General features: G+C 29.2%; 3 protein-coding genes across 6 annotated transcripts in view; 1 reads left to right on the forward strand and 2 right to left on the reverse strand.

The window, feature by feature from the left end:
* Positions 1-16092, reverse strand: part of LOC149893786 (NACHT, LRR and PYD domains-containing protein 12-like) — a 28923-nt gene extending 12831 nt beyond the window's left edge. For all 4 annotated transcript variants that reach the window (XR_016449078.1, XM_090076386.1, XM_090076385.1 and 1 more), the window contains exons 1-7: positions 16002-16092; positions 14593-14880; positions 13894-13914; positions 8106-9464; positions 7968-8033; positions 3197-3259; positions 2165-2185 (exon numbers count right to left, since the gene is read on the reverse strand). Coding sequence is in view for 3 of the 4 variants with exons in the window: in XM_090076386.1 (XP_089932512.1) it covers positions 2165-2185; positions 3197-3259; positions 7968-8033; positions 8106-9464; positions 13894-13914; positions 14593-14878 (1816 nt within the window). In the remaining variant the exon portion in view is untranslated. The remainder of the gene's footprint in view (positions 1-2164; positions 2186-3196; positions 3260-7967; positions 8034-8105; positions 9465-13893; positions 13915-14592; positions 14881-16001) is intronic.
* LOC149893772 (LIM zinc-binding domain-containing Nebulette-like) overlaps positions 1-24179 on the forward strand; it is a 320034-nt gene that overhangs the window by 282074 nt on the left and 13781 nt on the right. The window lies entirely within an intron of this gene.
* LOC149893788 (uncharacterized) lies at positions 20741-23411 on the reverse strand. The gene is made up of 2 exons (XM_090067081.1): positions 22826-23411; positions 20741-22636 (listed from the first exon to the last, which is right to left on the reverse strand). Exons 1-2 carry the CDS (start codon positions 23409-23411, stop codon positions 21243-21245), a joined length of 1980 nt encoding a protein of 659 aa, XP_089923207.1. The 3' UTR covers positions 20741-21242.

Genomic DNA, 24179 nt, shown 5'->3' on the forward strand with positions numbered 1-24179 from the left:
CTCAGTTCTCCTGAGAATATTTAGAGCATCTCATGACAATTTTTGATAGTAAGAACGTAATTGAAGTATTTGTACTTTTTTTTATCGGAACTTTCAAACAAATACAAACTACTTGTTTTCAATTTCGTTAAAATCGAGAAACATTTGCTTTATAATAAAAAAATTCAAAATTCAATTCTTAACTCTCTATCTAATGTTATAAGAGCGATCTTTTTTGTTAACAAGAGTTTGCTTCTGTTAACCAAAAACTCAAAATGTACAGAATGCAGATAAAACATTTTAGTTTTGAGTGAAATTTTAAAGTGAGGCTTTTCATTTTTAAATTTAAATCAATATCATAAAAAAGTAGCCAGTCTCACTAAAAGAGACCACATATTGAATAAGTAAGGAAATTAAAACTACAAACAAAAGTTCAATAGCCATCATTTTTTTCAAGTGTCTTTCGTTCTCTATATCTCTTAACTAGTACACTAATTGTTGATTTAGCCACATCACAAAGCTCAGAAGTTTGCTTACAAGAATCTTCTTCTTTACAGCGCGTATTATTAAATTTTTCTTTTTTCGTGACAATTCCTTAGAATTTCCCACTGTTTTTTTAATTCAACTTAAAATAAATATTATCTCCAGTAAATTAATTTTAACATAAATACATTTTTCTTGATGAGTTTTTTATTTTCTTAATGGGCATGGAACTGTTATTAATCTTTTGCACGGTTACGTTTTCAATAAAACTTGAATTTATACCTTCCATTACAAGTTATCATTCTTTTGAGTAAATTATACGATCACATTACAGGAACAATTGTTAAACATTTCATTCATCTTCAGTGAAAAGTCAAAAAGTCATGACAAAAAAACTTGAAAAATTTAGCTAATAATAAACTTTTGCAGTCTACTGTAAATCTTGATGGGTAGGAAAATGCTGCCCCACAGCTTCATATCTAAGGGGAGGATAGAATGTTTCAGTTTAATCAAGAACAGGGTTAGGAGGGTGCAACTTTGATAAAAAGGGGCTGCAATGTTTTTCTTGATTTTTAGTTTTATGTGGGTTTTTAATTATCCAAAAGTAAGTCCCTAAATAAATGGAAGGATTTATTCTCAAAGAATAGATATTTCTAAGTTTATTTTCTTATTTCTTTTCTTCCTCTTTAATATGCTAAAAAGACACATCTCCGTTAAGCTTTAAAGGTGAGTAAGGGGTGGGTGGGGGAGGGGTGTTTTAGAGAGAGTGAGAATTGTTTACACAAAAGAGCTTACATAAAACTTGAATAAGAGGTTATTTGGGTGTAACACACTCTAGAGTTGATCTACTGATGTGGCCGAACAAAGTCGATTTTCGAAGGGAAGTAGAGTGAAACACAAGTGTAAATGATTCTATTTTCCATATATCTGTTGATGGGCTTTTATCACATTGCAAATTAATTTTCAAAAGAATTTCAATGGATCAGTGAAAGCATAAATTCAAATCATTTCAAGTCAAACCACACGAGCAATACTACAATTAATGTTTACGATTTCAAATGCACAAGGAAAATGAATGTTTGTCAATATAAACATTTACAATTGTCTTATACACATTGCTAACCTATTGATGCCTAACAAATTGATAACTAATAACTATTTTCTAGAAATTTAACGAAGTAATAAAACTGACACTGAAAACAAAAACTCACAAAGTAGAAAATATGTTAAAACTAAAGTTTATCATAAAAACGAGGCTGACAAATTAAACTGACAAAGCAATCCATCTAACTAAATAACAAACGCAACTGATAATAACATCATTTACACTACAATTACTAAAATACTGAATCTCTATAATATACTGAAAGTCATGAGAGTCATTTTCTTAGCAAAACAGACCGAAAAGACTCATGTCATAAAAATCCTCACTATTTCCCTTCAGCTATTGAAACTTTCTTCAAAAGAATTTCTTCCCGTGTTTTTATAGAAAAAAGAGCATTTTTAGCTAGAATGATAGAAATGCTCAATGGTATTTTGTAAATGAAAGAAGAAAAGTAGTCGAATTTATCAATTATTTTAAATTTGTGGCGCGGGAACGAACCGAAGAAACGTTCTTGAAACTAAGGTAATCACATTTTCAAACTGATCACGTAAAAGCTTCCCTAAACAAATTAAAATAACAAATTAAATAAATTCTTACCACTTAACGGCATAACATAATCTAAAAACAAAAAAGCACGATGCATAAAGTTTTATATTAGAAAAAACTTATTTAATTAGAAATGAAAACAAAAAAAGGAAGGGGAAATAAATTTAAGTGGTTTATCCTGTGACTCAGCAAAAATTTAAAAAGTGAAATTTCTAAAACGATATTTTTTGGCATAAGCAATTAATATTCCCTAGTGATAAGGAACCAACATTTTTCTCTATGTTTTAATTATATTATTGTCTTGTAACCATGTTGAAAAGTCAAAGTTGGTGTTTTTATTATGGTCAAAAACAATAAAAGTGCATAGAAACTGCAAATATTTGAAACGCCTCTTGCCTCTGAAACGCTTATATAAGTCTTTTTCCGAACAAAAATCAAAAAGGAATAATATTATACATCATATACATATCAATTCCCTAAGGATAAGGAATCCACATTTTTTACAAATTTTAATTATGTTATGGTCTTGTTATCTTAAAAAGTCAAAATTAGTGTTTTTCTATGGTCAAACCCAATAAAACTACATTTAAATTGTGCATACCGTTTAAACGCTTACATTAATCTATTTTTAAAAATTGACTTTTTTTATTATTTTATTCATTTTGACATTTTTAAGAATCTAGAAGCAAAAAACAGATACCTTTCATTTTTAAAATGATATGCATATAAATATAATTAACAGATTATATGTTATGTTCATGTCTGAAATTTTTTTAAAGGAGCATTTGTTGCAAATGCTGGTCAATATATATTTTTAAAAATGTCTTATCAGCAAGTGATTAAATTTATCTTAAATATCTAGAGAATTGTTATTTTAAAGGAGGATAAATTATTTCTATCATGTTTTTAATTGTTCATTTATTTATAATTTATACAAATTTATAATAATTCATCAATTATTTTAAATTTGTGGCATGGGAACGAACCGATGAAATATTCTCCAAAAATTAAGCAACCGCATTTTCAAAGCATTGATCACGTAAAAACTTCCCTAAACAAACTAAAATAATAAATAATTCTTACCTCCAAATAATATATCTCCAAATATGTCATTAGTCAACAGATTATAACCTTTTTGTATCAAATCTAAAAACAAAAAAGCACGATGCATGAAATTTTATTTCAGAAAAAACTTATTTAATTAGAAATGATAACAAAAAAAGGAAGGGGAAATAAATTTAAATCGTTTATCTTGTGGCTCAGCAAAAATTCGAAATGTGAAATTTCTAAAACGATATTTTTTGGCATAAGCAATCAATATTCCCAAGTGAAAAGGAATCAACATATTTTCCCCATGCTTTAATTATTTTATTGTCTTGTAACCATGTTGAAAAGTCAAAGTTCTTGTTTTTGTTACGGTAAAAAACAAAAAAAATTGCAAAGAAACTACAAAACTTTAAAACGCCTTCTGCCTCTGAAATGCTTATATAAGTCTTTTTCCAAATAAAGATCAACAAGGAGTAATACTATACTTTATGTACATATCATAAGGGGTTATGTACTCATAATAAGGGGTCCACATTTTTTTTCCATCTTTTTTTTCCATCTTATGGTCTTGTAATCTTGAAAGGTCAAAATTAGCGTTTTTATGATAAAAAAAAAAAAATGTTCTCGTAGTGTAACAAAAGTCAAATATTTATGTTAAACTTTTTATGGTCAAAAACAATAAAACTGCCCTTAAACTCTGCATACTGTTTAAACGCTTACATTAATCTATTTTTAAAAATTGACTTTTTCTATTATTTTATTCATTTTGACATTTTTAAGAATCTAGAAGCAAAAAACAGATACTTTCATTTTTAAAATGATATACATATAAATATAATTAACAGATATGTTATGTTCATGTCTGAAATTTTTTTAAAGGAGCATTTGTTGCAAATGCTGGTCAATATATTTTTTTAAAAGTCTCTTATTAGCAAGTGATTTTATTTATCTTAAATATCTAGAGAATTGTTATTTTAAAGGAGGATAAACAACTTAAATATTGTAAATTAACACTGAAAAATATTTCACTTAAGAGTAAAATAAATTTATACTCCCACTTTATACAACTTTATGTAAGGAGGTTAAATTATTTGATATACCTAAAATTTAACTTTGAAAAATTTACTTTTATAAAATTCACTTAAACTTAATTTATTCAAAGGTGATGAGTAGACTTCTTAGTTAAGTTAATATTATGTTGTAGTACTTTACTGGAAACAATATAACATGCAAACATATACATAAAAAATTTGAAACAATAAAAATATAACATTTAAGGCAAAATAAAAAAAATATCAAAAAGATATTAACAACATAAGATCATCAAAATATACATTTTTTTACATTATCTCTTTGGCAAAGTCATTGATTGCATGTTGCATATTCAACTTATTTTACACAGTTAAGTTAAAAGATTAAAAAAATTATTATTTCTATTTTCATGTTTTTAACTGTTAAATTATTACAAAAGTTGTTCTTCTAAAAAACTTACTTAGAAGCATTTTTAAAAGCAGGTTACAATTTGAAACTTGATAATAAAAAGACACAAAAGTATTTTTAGTAACTTCAAATGAATAAGTTGAGATGATATCTGTTGTATTATTTCTAAGTTAACTTTAATTACCTTGCTTTTACATGGACGAAACTATTTTTTAACATGTAATAACGAAATTTTATTGAATATTATATTTAAAAATACTTTAACAACCTTGTCATCTGTTTTGTAGAACTTAACACATATTGAAGAAAATTTATCTTTTGAGCAGTAAGAAATGTCAAAAAACCTTTTACAGCTCAAAACGTAGTTTTTCTAAAATTAAATTGATTAATTAAAAATAAAGTGTCAGCTAAACCTAAGAATAGGCCAAAAAAGAAAAAAAAACAGTTGTGCAATACACTTATGATTCTGGTAAGAACTTCTTAAACTTAACATAAGTCTATCTACCTCTCTGTTCTTTTATAATGTAACATCTCTGTTCTTTTATAACGTAACATAAAAATATCTACTAGGCTCAATCAAAAAGTTCATATAATCAATTTGTTTTATAACAAAGAATAAGCATAGAACAATTAAATTAAGAATGGATCATAAGTAGGCACCATGCTTCAAAATAATCTCATTTAAATCTCTTTTCAGTTTTTCCAGTTGCCATTGCATATGATCATGTGAATGTGACCTTAAGTTTGTCTCCATGGCTTCTTGAACCTCTTCCTTTGTCTGAAAATCCAAATCCTTGCGATAAAATTCAAATGAAGAGAAAGCATATCTGTCCAACAAGTTAAAATCTGGGCTATATGGAGGTAGAATGACACGGGTGACTTTTTTCTCAGCAAGAAAGTCTCTGACTGCAGCAGACACATGTGGCCTGGCATTATCGTGCTGAAGGAGCATTGTGTTCCATGTTACTCTTTTCATGCCTTTGTTGACAAAATTAGAATGCATATTTGATAGGAAAAGCATGTACACTTCTGAATTGACCGATTGTCCATTTGGAAGTACCTCAACATAGGCCTTGCCATCAAATGAGATAGCGCAAATTGCCATACTTTTTGCATCAAATTGTGATCTCCTGATACGTTTCGGAGCTTCTTCACCCTTTGAAATCCAAGCGCGATTACTGCGTTTGCACCCGATCGATCTGTGGTAAATCCACTTCTCATCCACAACAATTAGACGTTGTTCAACATTCAATTCATCTCGTAGGATGGTCAGAAATTTATGCGCAAATTCAACCCGATTTTGTTGATTTGCTTGGGTGAGGCCATATGGAATCCATTGTGAACAAATTGATCTTTTCATCAATTTTTCGGTGATTATTGAATAAACTGAACCAAAAGAAATGTTTACGACATCACAAATTTGCTCTATTGTTAAAAATTTGTCTTCATCAAGCAGTTGTTGAATGATCTCAATGTTGTCTATAGTTGTTGAGGTACTGGGTCTACCTGACCTTAATTCATCTGAAAACTGACTATAATCACTTATGTTTGATGTAGAATACTTTTGATAGTACTTGTATACTGTTTGAATGGAAGTTGCATCCTCACCCCAGGCAGTAGTTATGATTTTGTGAGCATCAGATGGAGACTTCTGATTACGACGACAAGTCTCAATTAACAATCTAATACCAACTTTGTCAATTTGCATTATAGCTTTAATTATTTAAATGATCTAAATTTAAAAATATTTATTTTCTTAAGGATATAAGTACATAAGTTAATGTTAAGAATATCTATAAAAAATTTTATTGGCAAGAATATTAAAACACGAATTATACGAACTTTTTGATTATACTAATATCAATTAATTGCAATTTTGATACAAAATGTGTTAATTAAATTTATCTTTATTTTTCAGGAGATACCTCATTGAGCAGGTGCAAAGAAGTTTGAGCTGGTGAAACTACATGAGCAACTTTACAAACTTTAGTTGTAAAGCATACAAATATGTAAATTTTTTTAGAAATCATTTTTTTTTTGTCTTAGTAAATTTTAAATAGACTCAAGTCAAAATTCGACTGAAAGAATATATATTTTTATTAAAAAAAACGTATAGGCGATCACTGGTGGAAAAGTTCAAATACGTGGGAAGCGAATATAGCGAACACGCCATTGGCCACCGTTTTTGATTTTTGGGGGCTATAGTTCCCTTATTTATTATCGGAGGTTATTCATTTTATGGGCATCATAAAGAGCAATCTTTTTTCTATGCGATCATTTTCGAGATCGATAATTTATCAAAAAGCGAGTGAGAAAATAAATTTTACATGGGACTAGATCGAAAAAATTGGCAAACACTGGGTGTTTTACCCTATAAAATTTAACTTAAGAAAAAAACTTCTTGTTTGATAAGAAATGAAAACAAGTACGAGGAGAAATAATTTTAAATAATTTATCCTGTGCTTAGCTAAAACTCAAAAACTGAAATTTGCAAAACGATATTTTTTGGTTCAAGCAATCAATGCTCATTTCTCAGTGATAAGAAATTTTCCATATTTTAATTATGTTATGGTCTCATAATGATGCTGAAAAGTTAAAATTGATATTTTAAGGTCAAAAATAATAAAATTCCAAAGGAACAACATAACTTTCAAACGCTACCTACCTCTTATAAACTTATAAGCCATTTTTAGTTAATTATATCAAGTTAAATGAATAACAAAGCCCTTTTTGTTTTGGAAAGCACTATTTGTAATTGTGACAGATGTTGATGTCCAACTCATGAAACTTAACATTTCCTAACTAAAGGTTGCTAATCAGCTAAGTACACAAGTTCAATCAAATTTACCAAACTATGAACTTGGCCTTGTATAGCTACTTCATGATTTTAATGGCCACATAAAAAACATTTTTGGGATGTTCTTCCAGAAATATTCAGCTGTAGATAAAAAATGCTATTTAAATCAATTGTTTACAAAATTTTACAATTCCATTCATTTACTTGAAATCAAACTAAGTTGATTATATTGTGTTACGGAGTTGATTATGTTGTCCATGTTCACATGAAAACAAAAAACAAATGTTAACAAAATAGAAAAAACTTTGTAAATGTTTAAACAATGTTCTATTTTACATTTTTTTAAATTTCTATGATAAATATGTTTTAAATATTTGATAATTTATCTTACTTTATAATATTCATTTGTATACTTTTAGTCTTTTATCTATTTTAAATTTTACAAGTTTTTGATGGCCATCATTGTTTTGCTGTTTTTTTTTTCAGTCGATGATACTTTAAATTTTACAAAAACAGTCCACATATTTAAAAGTAATATTATAAACTCTTTAACTTAAACAATAAACTTACCAAGCACAGCATGAAGCAATGGTTTTCTTTCTTCATTTGAAAAAGATGAAAGTCGTTTGATTTTCACTATAAATCACACACATGACTATCAAATAAATTACAAAATCGTTTCTAAATAAATACTTTTCATGAACTTACCAAGCATGAAGTTACTTTCCTCCTTTGATGCTTTCAAGTTAGCTTTCAAGTTAGCTTTCAAGTTAGCAAGCAATCTCAAAAAAGGTCCTCCATTTTCATTTTTCAGTCCACAGATCATTGGCAAGCAGCTTTTCAACTTTTTATTACTGAGAATCTCCTTAGAACTAAAGTTAATGTGCGCATGAATTGAAGCACAAAACTCCATCAAAGTCAGGTGAACAAACTGATATTGATAACCAAGCTGTGATTCAACTTTTTCAATGAAACCCAAATTATCATTTTCAACTTTATCAATGTCATTGATAAGTACTTTAATTTCCTTTTCAGAAAAAACCACTTTGCCTTCATTAAACAAATGAAAAGCAACTTTACAAACTTTTAAAATGTATTGCTTGCTGCTCTCTTTTTCCATCAACTTGTAAACTGGTTCTTTGTTTCTGTTTATATGCTTTTGCAAAAAGTATATAAATAGACAACAATACAACTCTGTTGTAGTGAAGAATGAATAAGAATCACTGAGTATGGATGAACCAATAACTGTACACATTGCTGATAAATAAAAAGGGACAGATGCCATTGCTTTAGCAATATGAGAAGACTTAAGTACATTTTTTATAGCGCCTTTTGTATTTCCAACTCTTTCTACATACTCATTTATTCCTTCATCATTAAAGCCCATTATTTGAATGGTCAACTTCTCACTACACTCTGTCATTTTATTTTTATATTGTAATATAGCTCCAACTCTTCCAGCAACAACACATTTGTATTTGTGAAAGTCCAAAACATCTGCTAACACATTAGCAATTGGTTGTTTGCTAGGATTTAGTGGATTATGATTTATTAACTCATCCAAATAAGCAAACTCATCCAACCCATCTATTACAAATAATATTGAAAAGTCTTCACAAATATTACATTCTTTAAAAACATTTTTGTAAAAAACCTTTAGCAACTCGTTTATGGTAGCAACATTTTGATATTGATTTAACTTTCTACATTCAAAATAAAGAACAAAATCAACATTTTTCCAGAACGTATTACTGGCCCAGTCAAGTAAGCATTTCCTGAGCAAACAAGTTTTTCCTATTCCAGCAATACCAGAAATTAAGAGTAAAGGCAGTTCTTTTGAACATAATTCATAAAACTCAATTGGTTTATAATTGCTTTGTTTGAGAAGAAACAACTCTCGCTCGGCAATGTTTACAGTATCTCTCTCTGTATCATTTGCATCAACTACCGTCAATTCTACAAACTTGTTTAAAAGATCAACATTAGTGGGACTTATTACATTGTGCTCAAGTTGGTCAATTTTTCCATAAGTTGTTTGATAAAACATCTTTAGTGTTCCACGCATTTCTAAAAGAAAATAAATATTAAAAAAATCATTGGTACAAGTTTAGTATAAGAAACCTGATGTCAAAAAATGAAAAAAATCTTTGAACGGATTTCTAATATTGAAGTAATATTACTGATATTGAAAAATACAAAACTGACAACATTTAATCAGATTATGGTTTTTATTAAAATCAAATAATTTTGTTTAAAAACGTTAATCAGAAACTTTTTAAGATTAATTGAAAGGTATGTCAAGTTAAAATAATATCAAATTAAAGATTTCAATTTTATAAAAACTTTTTTATACATAGAACAATAAAAAAGCTTCATTTTAAAAATAACAATTATTTATTTTGTAAACAACTTGTGTTTCTATTTATTTTAGTTTACTTGTGTGTTGTTCTTTTCTTATACAATCTCATTTTATTGTCTATGTTTATTATGTAAATTTTAAGTCTATTTTTATTATGAAACATTTTTGTTTTTGATTTTTTTTTTCGTACTGTTATTAAAAATTGATAAAACTTTAACTTTTTTATTGCTGAATCTGTTGAATGGTAAATATACTTCTTTATTGTTTATTACAGTTTTATATTTCAAAAATAATTTTTTATTCACTTGAAAAAATATTTTGTGCAATAGTAACAATAAGAGTAGAAGGTCAAAGGCTGATAAAAAAGCATAGAACTGTGTTGGGTGCAGTATTAAATTCACCTTTCTGATCATGTGATATGTTAGAGTAAAATCATTCAAATATATTGAAATATATTGATGTATTCCAGTAAAATCACTTAAAAAGGCAGCAACATGTGCTCTGAGTTTTGGATTTGAAAATGGTGCAATTAAAGAATTATTTTTTCTGCCGCGCAAACATTGCCACAAAACAACTGCTACAACTGATCATTTAGGATTAACATCAAACTTTGTGAAACATTTAAAGTCTATTCAAATGACAATCAAACCTTAATACCAGACTTCTTTTGATAAAATATGGAAAAAACTCCTTAATTAAAAAAACATCCTATAAAACTTTATGCACCAGATGGTAATCCACATAAATATAGCTATGCACTCTCTCAGCAAAAGGCAATCACAAGCTTGAATTTGGAGGATTTAGCCCCATAAATTGTAGCAGATCTAATCATTTATAATGATACTCAACTTTGCTGGAATTGACTATTACAGCTTTTTAGTTATTCATTTTATTTTCTAGTCTTGTATAATATTAGAGTTAATTATATAAATATACAGATTATGTTATACCTAAGCAAAAATTTTATTACAGCTAAGCAAAGATACTACTACAGTTAGGTAATTTTACTAATTTAGTATGAGTTTATAAGGATCTTTTCAGAAAAAAAAAAAAAATTATATGCCAGCATTTTTAAAAGTTAAAATATGTCAGCAAATCTTTTTTTATGCAAAATTAAAGTGCTCTTTACTTAAGATAACAAACTGTTGAAAACTTTACATTCTATAAGTTTGCTTTATTAGAACCAGATCAAATCAACATCAAGTCATCCAAACTATGACACCCTTACATCTCAAAATTAATTGACATTTACACTTTTTGTTGTTCATAATAAATAAAGTTACAAAAATGAAAATAAAAATACACTTTGGTTCTTGAGATATTGACGATTCTGCAGATTCAGCATTTTAGTGACAGTATGATGATTTTGGTTAAGCTCCTAAAATTTGGTTTCCTGTAGATTTTTGCTTAAGGAAATGAAAAACGACACTCTAAAGACTTTAGAGTGTCATTTTTGAATCCCTTGAGCAAAAATCTACAGGGAACCAAATTTTAGGAAGTTTACCTAAAAAAATTTTAAAGATATTAAAGGTCAAAGTTGCTGTGGCTTATCCTGCTTTACATACAATAAAAATGCTTTGTTTAGCCAAGTTTAATTTAAAATATTGATTAAAGACTATAGATTTTTAAAGCAAAAGTGACCCAACTTGTATACTATTATCTTATTTTGAGATGACTCAAAAAAAACCTTCTTCTTGCTTTTTCTCATTAATCGTTCATCAAAATATTCTTTCAAAACTCATAAGTAGAATTTTTAATACATAAAGTTTAAGATGAAAACCTAAAAATGCTTTGCAAAGACAAGTTTTAAACTTGAATTTCTTTATATTTTATTAAATGGCTACTAATTGTGCAAACAAAAGACTGCATTAAAAAAATAACATCATACACTTTACTTCTGTTCATTTTCTTTAAATAACGTTAAGAAGCATGGGTAATTTATTTTTTGCAATTTTTATTATACCAATTAAATAAATAATATACTGAATATGGAGAAACATTAAAACTGGAAGAACTCTCTGCATTCAATGTCACAAAACTGGAGTGTCAAGAAAGCAAATTTTAATCAAATTTAAAAATGTTATAAATTTTATCCTGTGAAATACTTTTAACTTTCCTTGAAATAAGTTTTGATGGATTAAATTTATCCTTTTGATGATTGATGAGAAAAACTTAGATTACTTAGACACTTCTTGAATACAATGTTGTCCTAATTGTCATGTCATGTTCTCTGGTATTTCATTACTAAATACTTTGGTAAAGAAAAAATTGACAAATACTGCAAAGAAAGTTATGAAAAATCTTCAATTCACAAATTATTAGAATATGTTGGCAAATCATTTCTAATATATTATTCTTACAGTAATCTAATACTTTTTTTGTTTGTTACACTGTTTTTAGTAAAGAAACAGAAAATGAATTTACAGCAAAATGAAAATAAACTTCATAAAGTTATCAAATATTTTAGACAAAATTAATAAAACAAATTTTAAACTTGTTTAAAAAATTCCCTAACAGTACACACACAATTCAGGCCTTCCCAGGAGAGGCGTGCGGTCGCACGCCTTGAGTGAACACGGATATTTTTTTTTTTTTGGATAACTCGGCCACGCTTTTTTAGCATATATTAAAAATAACGCATTTTTAAAAAGGCGCTGAAAAACCGTGGCCAAATTCTCAAAAAATATATATGTATGCATGGTCACTCAAAGCGATCGACCGCACGCCTCTCCTGGGAAGGCCTGCAATTATAATAAAAAAAATTTAATTATAAAGGATAAATTGTTTAATGAAAATCAGCAGCAGCATTAAAAATTAGATATAAAACTTCAAAAGATTTATTAAAAGGACTGGGGTTTAAGTGAAATTATATTAATTTTTGTAAAATGTAAAATTACACAGGAATGAACACAAAACTAATGTCTTAGTTCAACAATGATTAACAGCTGCATTTGATACAACGAACTTAATTTTAGTACTAAACTAAAGTGAAACTAAACCACTATCATTTCTATTAACCTACAATTACCTTCATTTAAATCAAAGTTAGGAACCATGCATGAATCAAATAATATACCAGATGGAAAACTAAAATATTTATAAGATTAAAGTAATAGTTTTTGAGACAATGTGTAACTGTTACTGTCAATTATAGTTAATAAAAGCCATACATTTTTATCTATTGAGTATAGTAAAAAAAAAGAATATGCAGTTATTAAAACTAAAGTGTCAGCGCTAATCAAAATTACTTTCAAATTACATTTCTTATAATAAAATTGCATTATATCAAATGTTATTGAAACATTAATGAAACATCTCATCATGAACATGAACTCATCATTACATCAAATGTTATTGAAACATCTATGAAACATCTATGAAACAACTCACCATGAAAGAATATTAAATAATCACCACTAAAAGATGCATGAAAATGTGCAATCTTTGGATTAAATAATAAACAAAGAAACAAATTTGTAAAAAATTTTTTAAATTTCATCCATTCAGTTTAAATAAACACGTTAAAATTTTATATTCTTTCAAAATTTTCTGTTTAGTTATATTTTTTTAAAGTACAGTTTTAACTTAAAAAATTTATTTTACAACTTTAAAAATATTATGAGCAATTCAAAAATTGTTTTAAGATTAATTTGCTTTTCAAGTTTATACTGTCCTGCATCTAAAGGATAAAATGTACCATAATAGTTCTTCATGAGCATAAATTTCATCTAAAAGCTCTTTGTAAGTACAGCTATTTTTTTGCTCACACTCATTTACAAGTAAAATTGTACAGTTAAATGATAACATGATAACAATTATGATAACAAAAATGATTTATAATAAAAAATTCATGATGACTAATAAAATTTTATCAGTGGTTTATTTATGTTTCAAAAATATTGTTTATTAAAAATCAAAATAAAAGAAAAATTAAATGTTATTTTTTATAACATTTCATTGAAATGTCTAGGTTAACTAAAATTATCAATATAACTACTAGTAGTAGTAGTAGTAGTAGTAGTAGTAGTAGTAGTAGTAGCAGTAGCAGCAGCAGCAGCAGCAATAGTATTATCATTATCAAAAATCAAAAACCTATTTAAGTAAAAAAAAAAAACATTCTAAAATAAATTAGCTTACCAATCTTCTGCTGCTCTGCATCTGAAAATAAAGATAGTTATAATAGTTATTTGTAGAGATCACATAAAAAAGAATAAAACCCGAAAGAAATGTTTGAAACATACATATACAGGCTATATCTTGGTGCAAATCATTCCTTTCCATAGCTTTTTATTAGTATTTTTGTTTTCATTTTTATTACTAGTATTATTTGTATTCCTTCCCAAAATAACAAATTCTTCCCTTTCCTTCCCAAAATAACAAATAATTTCATAAAATATTTTCTTTTATAACAATCTTGACAAAATTCCCAGAAAAAAAGTCTGTTGCTCCAAAGGATTTAGTATCAACTTAAATTTCTTTAATTACAAATCTGTATGATTATTCATTTAGTTTATCCATTTAATAAGTAAGCCATTATAAGGAGATTGACAAAAATTTGTCAGTAAACTTATGTCAATGGTTCAAGTTGAATATTATTCAAACATTAAGTGCATATTTTTGTTTAACTTGCATTATTATGCCAATTAAAAAATTTGAGGTTTTTAGGTTTTGCAAAAAGACTTAATTATTTAATTAATCAAAAAAATATATTTAATTGCTAAAAAAATTATTTTAAAATTTCAATAACTTAAGAACAACTTTTTTTAAATATTCTTATCCAACTTGTAATTATCTGAAGCCAAATGAAACCTTAACAACAAGCTACAAGAAACTCACCTAAGAAGGATATATCTTGTAAAGCATCATTTCTTTTCATAACTTTTAGAGAATTCTGAATGCAAATTTTGTAATCCTTTGGATGCTGTTGATAAAGTTTCTTTAGGAAAATTTCAATTTTAGACTTTTCTCTTGTCAAATCATCATGATCTAATTGATTAACATCCACATCATGATCTATTTGATCAATAACAACATCCACATTATCAAAACCAGTGCCACGTGCAAATATTTTCCATTCTGATGCAACTTTATTTATTAAAATAATCACTACTTTTGCATCCATTCCTAAGTAAAAAATATTTATCACCTACTATACTTTAAATTAATTCTTTCAATTGTATAATTAATTTTTGAAAATGAATAAAGCAACTTATAACTTAAATTGTTTTAATTCTATTAATATAAAGGACTGACTTTCAGAATTATTACTAAAAAATTGACATGGTTACTTTCTCCCTTACCAAATAATTGTAAACAAGAAGCAAATGTAAGAGGGAATGAAATTGAATGTAACAGTACTAACATTTGGTGGCATAAGATCTAAATTCATTTGTAATATCTGGTACATGAATGCTATGTAACAGAATAATTATATTAGATTGCTACTTAAATGATCGAAACAAGTGGAAGATGTTAATTACTTAGAAGAAAGATAAAATAAGCTTTCTTTCTACACCAAATCAAAAGTAACTTAGGAAGACATGCTTAGAATGAGTGATTTTAATGAAAAATTCTCTCTAAACAAACTGTTTAGAGAGAATTTTTCTAAGTGAATGTTTGTTTTGAGTAAAATAGCTGACTTAAAAAATTCGAATATATTATTGGTTTGCTGACTGTACCTTGTCCTGTGGTACAGATAAATCAATAATATTCCAAAATAGTGGGAAAAAATTCCAGGTACAACTGGAAAAACCTGAGAGGACTGACACTTTGATGAAACATTTGTCAGTTGAACTATTATTTTATTGTATTAGTTTAAGTAAATCTAGTGAAACAAATTGCTTCTAATTATGCTTTTTTACTTATTTATTTATCTTATTTTCAGTTTAGTCCCGGTAAGTCGAATCTTCAAGAAAGTGGTTCGACTTAACGAATGTTCGATTTAAGTGAAGTTTTTTTCCACAACTGAGTTTTCCAAGGACCAAAGAAATAAGTTCGAGGTGATCAAGTTAATCGGTGTTCAAGCTTCCGAGTTTAATCCTTCTTTGCATGAGCTGGATTTTTTTGTGTGTGTCTGTGAAATAAATTAGTGATATATTTTTGGTTTTTTGATTGAGTGAAAAATGATTAAAAAATATCAGGACAAATATATAAGAAATAATCACTAAAAAGGGTTGAATGTAAGATACAGAGAAGGGTAAGCTGTAAATTTTTTAAAACGACATTTGATAAAACAAGATGCCTACCTGTTTAACCCTTTGCGATCTAATGTCCCGCGTGACGGGACATCATGAAATCGTCGTTGTGGTCTAATGTCCCGTGCCACAGGACATCTACTAAGTTGATGTTTATACAGAAAAAATATCTTTTTAATCTAACTTGGACAAGGTTCAATTGGTAATATTATAGTGTGTTTTCAACTTAGTGCTTTTCAGTAACATTTTTTAAAGGTCTAAACTTACTTATACTCTTAGAAATTTTTATCAATCAATATCAATATATTTCGTGTTAAGGATGTTACAAAAAACACAGGTCATTTAGTCCCGGGATTGTTTTTAAAATCGTTTTCGGTTGAACATTTTTAAATTAAAATTTCTTCGCTTGAGATTTGACTATTTCCGTATTGAAAACTCCTAAATTATTTTTTTCGTTCGATTCGAATAAATAGAAAGATACTTGGTAACAATCCAACTGTATTATATGCATACATTGGAACGCAAAAAAAATTGCGTTTGCGTTCCAAAATAAAAACTCACACGCAAACTCAAACGCATTTGAAGCAATTTATTGCGTTTACTTACGTAAACGTAAACGCAATTTACGCAAATAACTGCGTTTACGCACGCATTTAATACGCAACTTACTCATATAAAATGCGTTTAAAAACGTAACTCAAACGCAACTTACGCGTATAAATGCGTTTACAAACGGAACTCAAACGGAACTTACGCGAATAAATGGGTTTGCAAACTTGACACAAATGCGACTTACCTAATCTATTATAAAAAATGTGTCTTTTTAAGAAAACGCGAATCGAATAATTCAAAGATATAATATAACTTTTTATTTATTGAAACTATTGCATTATATATTCATTTTATTTTTGTGCTTTTCAAGTTCAAAAAATATATTATCTTTATATGATAAGTTTACATTTCACTATCTGAGTCATCGTCGTCCGAAAAATCATTTAAACTTTCAAGAAGTTTTAAGTTTACTTTTAACAATGAGCGACTGATAATCAGATCAGCAGTCATGTTGCCTCGTCTCTTTTCACATACAAAACCAGAAGTACTAAAATATCTCTCTATAAAAGCTGCTGATGATGGAATATTTAATAAGGTGACAAATAGCTTTCGTAAAATTGGCATTTTAGAATTTTTGAACCAAAAATCATAAGAAGGATACACAGATACAGCAAGTCCTTTCTCTTCAATTTGCTTAAAAAAGTAAAGTTTTCCTTTTTCGATTTCAAGTAAATAGAGTTGTAAATTAGAATGCCGAGCTTCTGGGCAATAGTTATCATCTAGCATAAATCCGCTGAGCGAATCAGTTTGCTGATCATTTGAATTCAATCGTTCTTTCGCTTGTGTAAGCTCACATCCTGGTTGCGATTCTAAAGCACTTTGATAAATATTACGTGGTGTAAAGAATTTCAGAACTTCGTGTAGCTTTTCTACTGCTCCTAAATAATTTTAGGTTGCGATACAAACTTTAATATAATAAATTAATATATAAAAGTAGTTAAATTTAAAAATTAGGTTTTGAAGAACTATTTTTTAAACTAAATTTTCAAACTTTTTCTTTGTCTTAATTAAATAATAAAACCTAATAACTAAATACCTTTAACAATAAATTGACAATCAGGTCTAAAGAACCACAATTTAAGCTTTGAGATATTCAACAGTGATGCTACTTGATAAATTCCTGAGTTAAGTTCGTACTCAAACTTTAATTTAAAAGAAGAAATTAACAAGTAAGCAAATTCTTTTCCATTTCCTTGTAATTCCATTCTACTCCATTTTGAAATCATAATAGTCAATGCAGGCAAAACATCAGCAATCGATGAAAGATTTTTTTGTACAATTAAGTTGAACTGGTACGCGGGAAGAAGGATTTGTAGGTATAGTTCAATCTTATCTAATTCGATTGGGCATTGATTTTCCGGATCAAATGCATTTCTTTTGTAAGCACTTTGAAAACTCTGTAACATTAGGAAAGCAGCTGACCAACGAATTCCATCACAGCTTGTTTGTAATTTAGCTTCATTTTTTATGTGGTATTGAACGCTATTTATAGATTGATTGATGCTTCTTGCGTACTTTGAAAGCGTCGCAAGTAAACGACACATATTTTTGTTTCATAATAGCGATTCGTACAGCGATGTTTGTTTTATGAGCTGCGCAAGAAAACCGCGGTAGTTTCGATGTTCCCAATTCAATTTTCAAGATATTTTCTGCATTGTGACGTCCCGTCATCTGTTCCATACCAATAATGATGATTTCTTTTTTTAAATCACTGTTCGTTAATGTTGCACCAACTGCAATAAAGTCCAACATTTCAGGAGATGTCCATATATCACTAAATAAAGTGACAACCAGGGCATCGTCTAATTTTTCATTAATTATGTTTGATAATTTTGCCATCGTTTCTGGTATCAAGTTTTCTCTAAAACTTTTTGCAAAAGGAAGTGGAACTTTGACTGTTTTCCTCAAAAAGGGATTATTAAATGCATTAATCGAGCAGTTTGATGTAATAAAGAACTTGATAGCGTTCAAAGTATCGGCATCTAGCACGTTTCGCTTTTTATTTGATTTGTTTAGTGTATCGTATGAGTCAAACCACTTACCCAAAATGTCATGATGTTTTCTTTGTAAATGCTTCTTAATGTTGGATGTTCGACCAATACGAGCAGTAAACTTTTGATTACACAATATGCAGAAAAACTCAACATCATTTTGTGATTTATTTATTTGAGTATCAGGTGTAGTGAAATGAAGATAAGAAGTATACTCCTAAAATATATAAAAATCATACGCTACATTGTTCTTAATAACATTTTAAATTTAAGAAAAAGTAATTTAATTACCCGTTCAGTTAAATTTACAATAAACTTCTTTTTGGGAAAAATGTTTCTTTGACCAAAATCTTGCATTTTCTTTATCAAATTACACGAGTCTTCAGATAATTTTGCCAAAAGACTATAACTCTGAAACCTTAATCTTGGGTCTTGCTGAATAGGAGGAATAGAACTATTGGAAACTGGAGTATTATTCGAAGACTCTCCCGATAATGATGTCAACGCAGCACTTGTTGTCTGTATAGTAGATTTCGTCGTTTTTGTAGGATTTACAGATCTTGTTCTTTTTGAAATTGCTTCTCCAGATTTAGATGCAGACGAACTTTGAGATAAATAAGGTTGCAATTGCAACTGTTGTGATTGCAATATATCTTCTTCATGTCGCTTTTTTGAACTAGACTTTATGATATCCTCATGATAGATTTTACTCTTGCGAGATTGATGTGTCATATTAAATTAGATATTTATGAAACGATTTAGTAAAACTTGGTTTTGTTTCCTAAACTATTTTTTTTTATACTTTTATGTATAAGCTGCATACCATAAGGAAATGCCTATAGGAACTTCCTTAAGCTATAAGGAAATGCCATTAGACATATCCCTTAAAACAAATTATTACGTGTTTTACATGTATTTAGGTCATTTTATAACGAATTTAAAAAATAATTATTAATCAAATTTGTTAAAAATGATATTTAATTTCTCATTGTAATGGCTCCTTTTAAAATGAGTGAATTATGTTTTTAAATTGAGTGAATATAGCCAGATTTTTATAATAATTGAAATGAGCTTGCTAGTTAAAGGTATTAAGCTATACTTTTTTCTAAAAATAGTTTTGGTTAAAATAATAGTACCGTATACAACTGAGTATTATTGTGTTCAATTTGTGAGCGGAAAATGAGTTTTCCTTTGTTTTAAGCAATTTTTAAAGTGTGCTCGTGCGCTGACCAATAACATAGTGTTTTTGTGGTTAATTGCCCGTTTTAAGCAATCTTTCTTACATATAAAACGCCCTGTATATATTTAGTTTAATTACTTATGTTTTGTTTCAAAAGAAATAAACTTACCTAAAAGTTTTAAACACTAAATAATCATAGGACGTTTTGCCCCCACATAAAAGGGCATTTTTCTTCATCCAAAACCAGCTAATTGCAAATAAACTAGTTTTATTGATTGAGTTTTAAAGTTTTTATACTTGGAATATTGTGGAATAAATTACCCACAAAACAAATATTTCTTTATTACAATCACACAAATAATACAACTAATTTTCTGTAACTTTTAGTGGAGCAAGATGTTCTTAAAGTCAAGTCCCTTGCGCATTTGTGAGACCTAGGTAAATTAATAATGTTGACTTTATGGACATCTTGCCCAACCCTATCCTAAACTTGAAAAAATAAGAAAGCAAAAGAAGAGAATAAAAACAATTGTTAAAAAAAATGAAATGAAAAAATTAAACTGCAAGGTGCAACGAACGAAGGGGGAGAAGACTGAGTCAAAGTAAGTAACTTTATTATATATCGTACATATATATGCTATATATACACGATCTTTCTTACTGTAAATTTTATGATACGGATTATATATATATATATATATATGCGTACGTTTCGCTTGAGTTCCGTTTGTAAACGCATTTATACGCGTAAGTTGCGTTTGAGTTACTTTTTTAAACGCATTTTATATGAGTAAGTTGCGTATTAAATGCGTGCGTAAACGCAGTTATTTGCGTAAATTGCGTTTACGTTTACGTAAGTAAACGCAATAAATTGCTTCAAATGCGTTTGAGTTTGCGTGTGAGTTTTTATTTTGGAACGCAAACGCAAAACGCAGTTTTTTTTGCATTCCAATGTATGATTCACACTTGTCCAAAATGGGAAATAATTACTTCGAAGCTTCCCGAAAAAACCCTTTGGAGCGAAGTATCTACATATGTTCCTGATTAGAAAAATGAAAAAAATGAAATCCTTCATGACCGTCCGAGCGAGAAATTTTAGTTTTAAAATGTAAGAAATTGCGACAAAAAATATTTTTTTGCAATCAAAAGAAAACACATTTTTTATTCACTAAACATTGATCTACACTACATAACAGATCCCTGATGCATGGGTAAGTCACTAAAATGTTTAAAAAACTTCAAAATCAAAAGTAAAATGATTGTTTAGCAAGTTTAATTTTGATTTTTTTTAAAATGATTTAACAATTGTCCACTGTAGATTGCTTTTATTCTTTTTATTTTATGAACACATAACAAAGAAATAATGTGAGAAAACAATGTGAGAAAACAATGTACTCTTTAAAAAATTGAGTTGGGGGCAGCTTTAATGTTAGTTAGTCAAGCTTTTTTGAAAAACTAAAACATAAATAAACTGAAACAAAGAGACGATGTTTTCTTGATAACTTTGCATTAAAGACGCTTGCTGTTGAAATCTACTATGCAACTCAGCAACTTTTCTGGATAGTCTGGATGACCCAGAGGCCTTTTGTATCTCTCCCAGTGGGTTCGGAAACTGTGATGAAGGGCTTCTGTTGTCTGTTCGCTGAATGGTCCAAGAGACTTTTTGTGACGATCAATGAAATCCTTGACATGAAAGAAGACAGTGTGGACTTTTGGAGTCACACTTACTTTTGGCAAGGAGAGGAAAGCCAGTTGAAATTGGTCAATTTTCTTTGAGTAGTTTGAATCCAGATGATTTCCAAAGCAGGCATTCACAACTGCATCAAACTTTCTCAAAGTGTCGATGAATGGAAAAACATGAAAAGCTGAACAATTCTCTGCTTGTCTTTGAAGAAGGTCAACATTTTTGAGGAGTTTGCGGCATTCATTCCCAGCAAACTGCCCTCCGTGAAAAGGCTGTTCTTTGATATGAAGAGCTTTAGGCCATTCTTCAGCCTCAGGCCAGGAGTCCTTTAGTGCCTTGAACAGATGGTTCACTACACCGAGAAGGAGATGTAGCTCCATTGGTGGTATGATGTCAAGAACAAGTGCATTGTCAGAAAAATCCAAGAGGGGCCTATGCACCACATTCTGAAATTGTTTAGCCTTTTTCATGTCTAAACCAGCTGCTTTAAATGAGGCATAAGATCTTCTGATGGATCCAAAGGTTCGAAAGTTACCATTCTGTGATAACCTATTGTGGTCAATGTCACACCATGTGCAAGGGTGTGAGCTGGCATGTGACTGAAGCCCACACACAAGGTTTGCCACCTTCAGGTCACTTGAAAGAAGAAAGTCAACTCGCTCAGAGAAGATGAGAGATAGTATTGTTCTCAAATTCTCATAGTTTTCTGGTACATCCTCTGCTACAGCAACAAGAAGTTGAGATTTCACACCACTGTCTTTTGCTGCAAAAGATGTAAGTGTCTTCTTGTCTGGTGGAGCTTGAACTTGAGAAATCAATTCATCTTCTTGAATCCCAAGGCTAATCTTGAGGAAACCACCACCACCGTCAATTCCAAGCTTGACTATGTGCTCTTTATACACTTGTCTTTTGAGCAAGACATCATTGAGAAGTTCAGAGAGATTCTTGCAGTGAACCACAATTTGTTTCTTTGTCTGAGACTTTTCATGTGTCACAGTTATGTTTGTGTGAGTGAAATGTTCAGATAGTTGTGTACCTATTTGATGGAATTTTGCCCGGAATTGAGGTTCAACAACTCTGGCTTGTGCAACATGGTTCAATGTTGAGGCCAATTTTTTGACGCTTGCATTAGACAGCCCTGTGTTTGTCTGAATGTTTGCAAGGTCTTGGGCTTTTAGAACTACTTCATCACCAAAGAGTCTTTTTGCGCTTGCTGCACCTGTATTAAAAACATTGCTATGAGTAGGAGCAAATTTTTCACATAAACAACCAAGTTTTCTTTATGGAAAGTAAAGTTTAGATTTGAACTGCAAATTTTATTTGTTAAAGGTTTTTTCTTTTGTAAAAGACAAAGACAATGACAAAGTTTTAATTACTATCAGATAAAAGATTTGCAAGTTACTGTTACCTGGAGTAATTGGCAAAGGTCGCCCACCACCACTTTGTGCTATTCTTAGGGTTCCATGAGGAGAAGCCTCTTTAGATGAAATGACTGCTGAAGCAATCTGTTCACTGACTTTGGAATCTTTTGATGCCAACATCTTTATGTTATGCCTGAATGTGAACTGATTGCATTGATGAGGTACTCCTCTTCCAATTAAGGAGAGGCAATCAGAACATCTTCTTTGGTCTTGGGATGGTAAAGGCTGTTGTGGCATTTCAAATGGGTGCTTTTGCAATGCTTTCAGGTGTCCAATTTTGCAAATGATGCAATCACACTGCTGTCCTCTTGTCTCAGGCCTAGGCATGACAGATGAGAAATCAAAAATGGGAGGGACAGAGACATTCTCACCATTTTTCTTTCTCCTCAGAAGCAGTCTGCAAGAATCACACATTCCAAGTGGGACTCGTGTGTCACAAAAGTCAACATCCTGAGAAATCAGACTCTTGACTTGGTCTTTAAGAAAATTTGTTAGCTCCCTAGAACATTTTTTCATACAGAGGAGACAAACTGACTTCCGACAGTCTTCATAATCTTTTGCTGAGTTTGGCATTTTTGAGTTGTGCATTCCACGAATGAAAACATGAATATGTCATTAAAATGCCTTTTCCCGAAATTTGGTTCAATATTTTATTAGGGATGTGCCACTAATACTTAAGAACTGATTTTTTCATCAAATTTTGAAAAAAAAAATTAAAATTTTTTTTGGCAAAAATCTTATTTTTTAAACTGAAATTTCTCGCTCGGACGGTCATGAAGGATTTCATTTTTTTCATTTTTCTAATCAGGAACATATGTAGATACTCCGCTCCAAAGGGTTTTTTCGGGAAGCTTCGGAGTAGTTATTTCCAATTTTGGACAAGTGTGGATTATATGTACCTTTTTAATTTATTTGCGTTGTTTTTTTTTAAATAATTTTCTTTTTCTTCTTTAATAATGTTTCTAAAAAACAAAGTAAGAACTTGAACTTGCTTAATGGTGTTTATAATGTTGTCAATACCCATTATAATCGGTAGTTGCAACGTATATATATCATTAATACTACACAGTTTTCTTAAAATATAATTAAATAAATCTTTAGGCTGTCTTCAGTAAGACGTCTTTAAACAACCTTGAGTAAGACGTCTTTTCGACGGACAACGTAGACCTTTTTAAGACATCTTTAAGACGTCTTTTTTAAGACATGTTTAAAGGACGACTTTAAGACGACTAAAAGACGTCTTATGTGTGCTGATTATACTCAGGAAACCGTCTTGAATAAAGCTACTGTAGTCCGTCTTGGACAAGACGTTTTTAAGCTGTCTTCAGTAAGACGTCTTTA

Source organism: Hydra viridissima, unplaced genomic scaffold (genome assembly GCF_058129835.1).
Source record: "Hydra viridissima isolate aposymbiotic clone 2 unplaced genomic scaffold, HvirCarnegie_v1 scaffold_1, whole genome shotgun sequence".
NCBI lineage: Eukaryota > Metazoa > Cnidaria > Hydrozoa > Anthoathecata > Hydridae > Hydra > Hydra viridissima.

Coding starts and splice junctions, on each gene's coding strand:
- LOC149893788 (XM_090067081.1), bottom strand. CDS start 23,411: ATGCCAAACTCAGCAAAAGATTATGAAGACTGTCGGAAGTCAGTTTGT. Junction 22,637..22,825: donor ACCTTTGCCAATTACTCCAG/GTAACAGTAACT, acceptor TTTTTAATACAG/GTGCAGCAAGCGCAAAAAGA.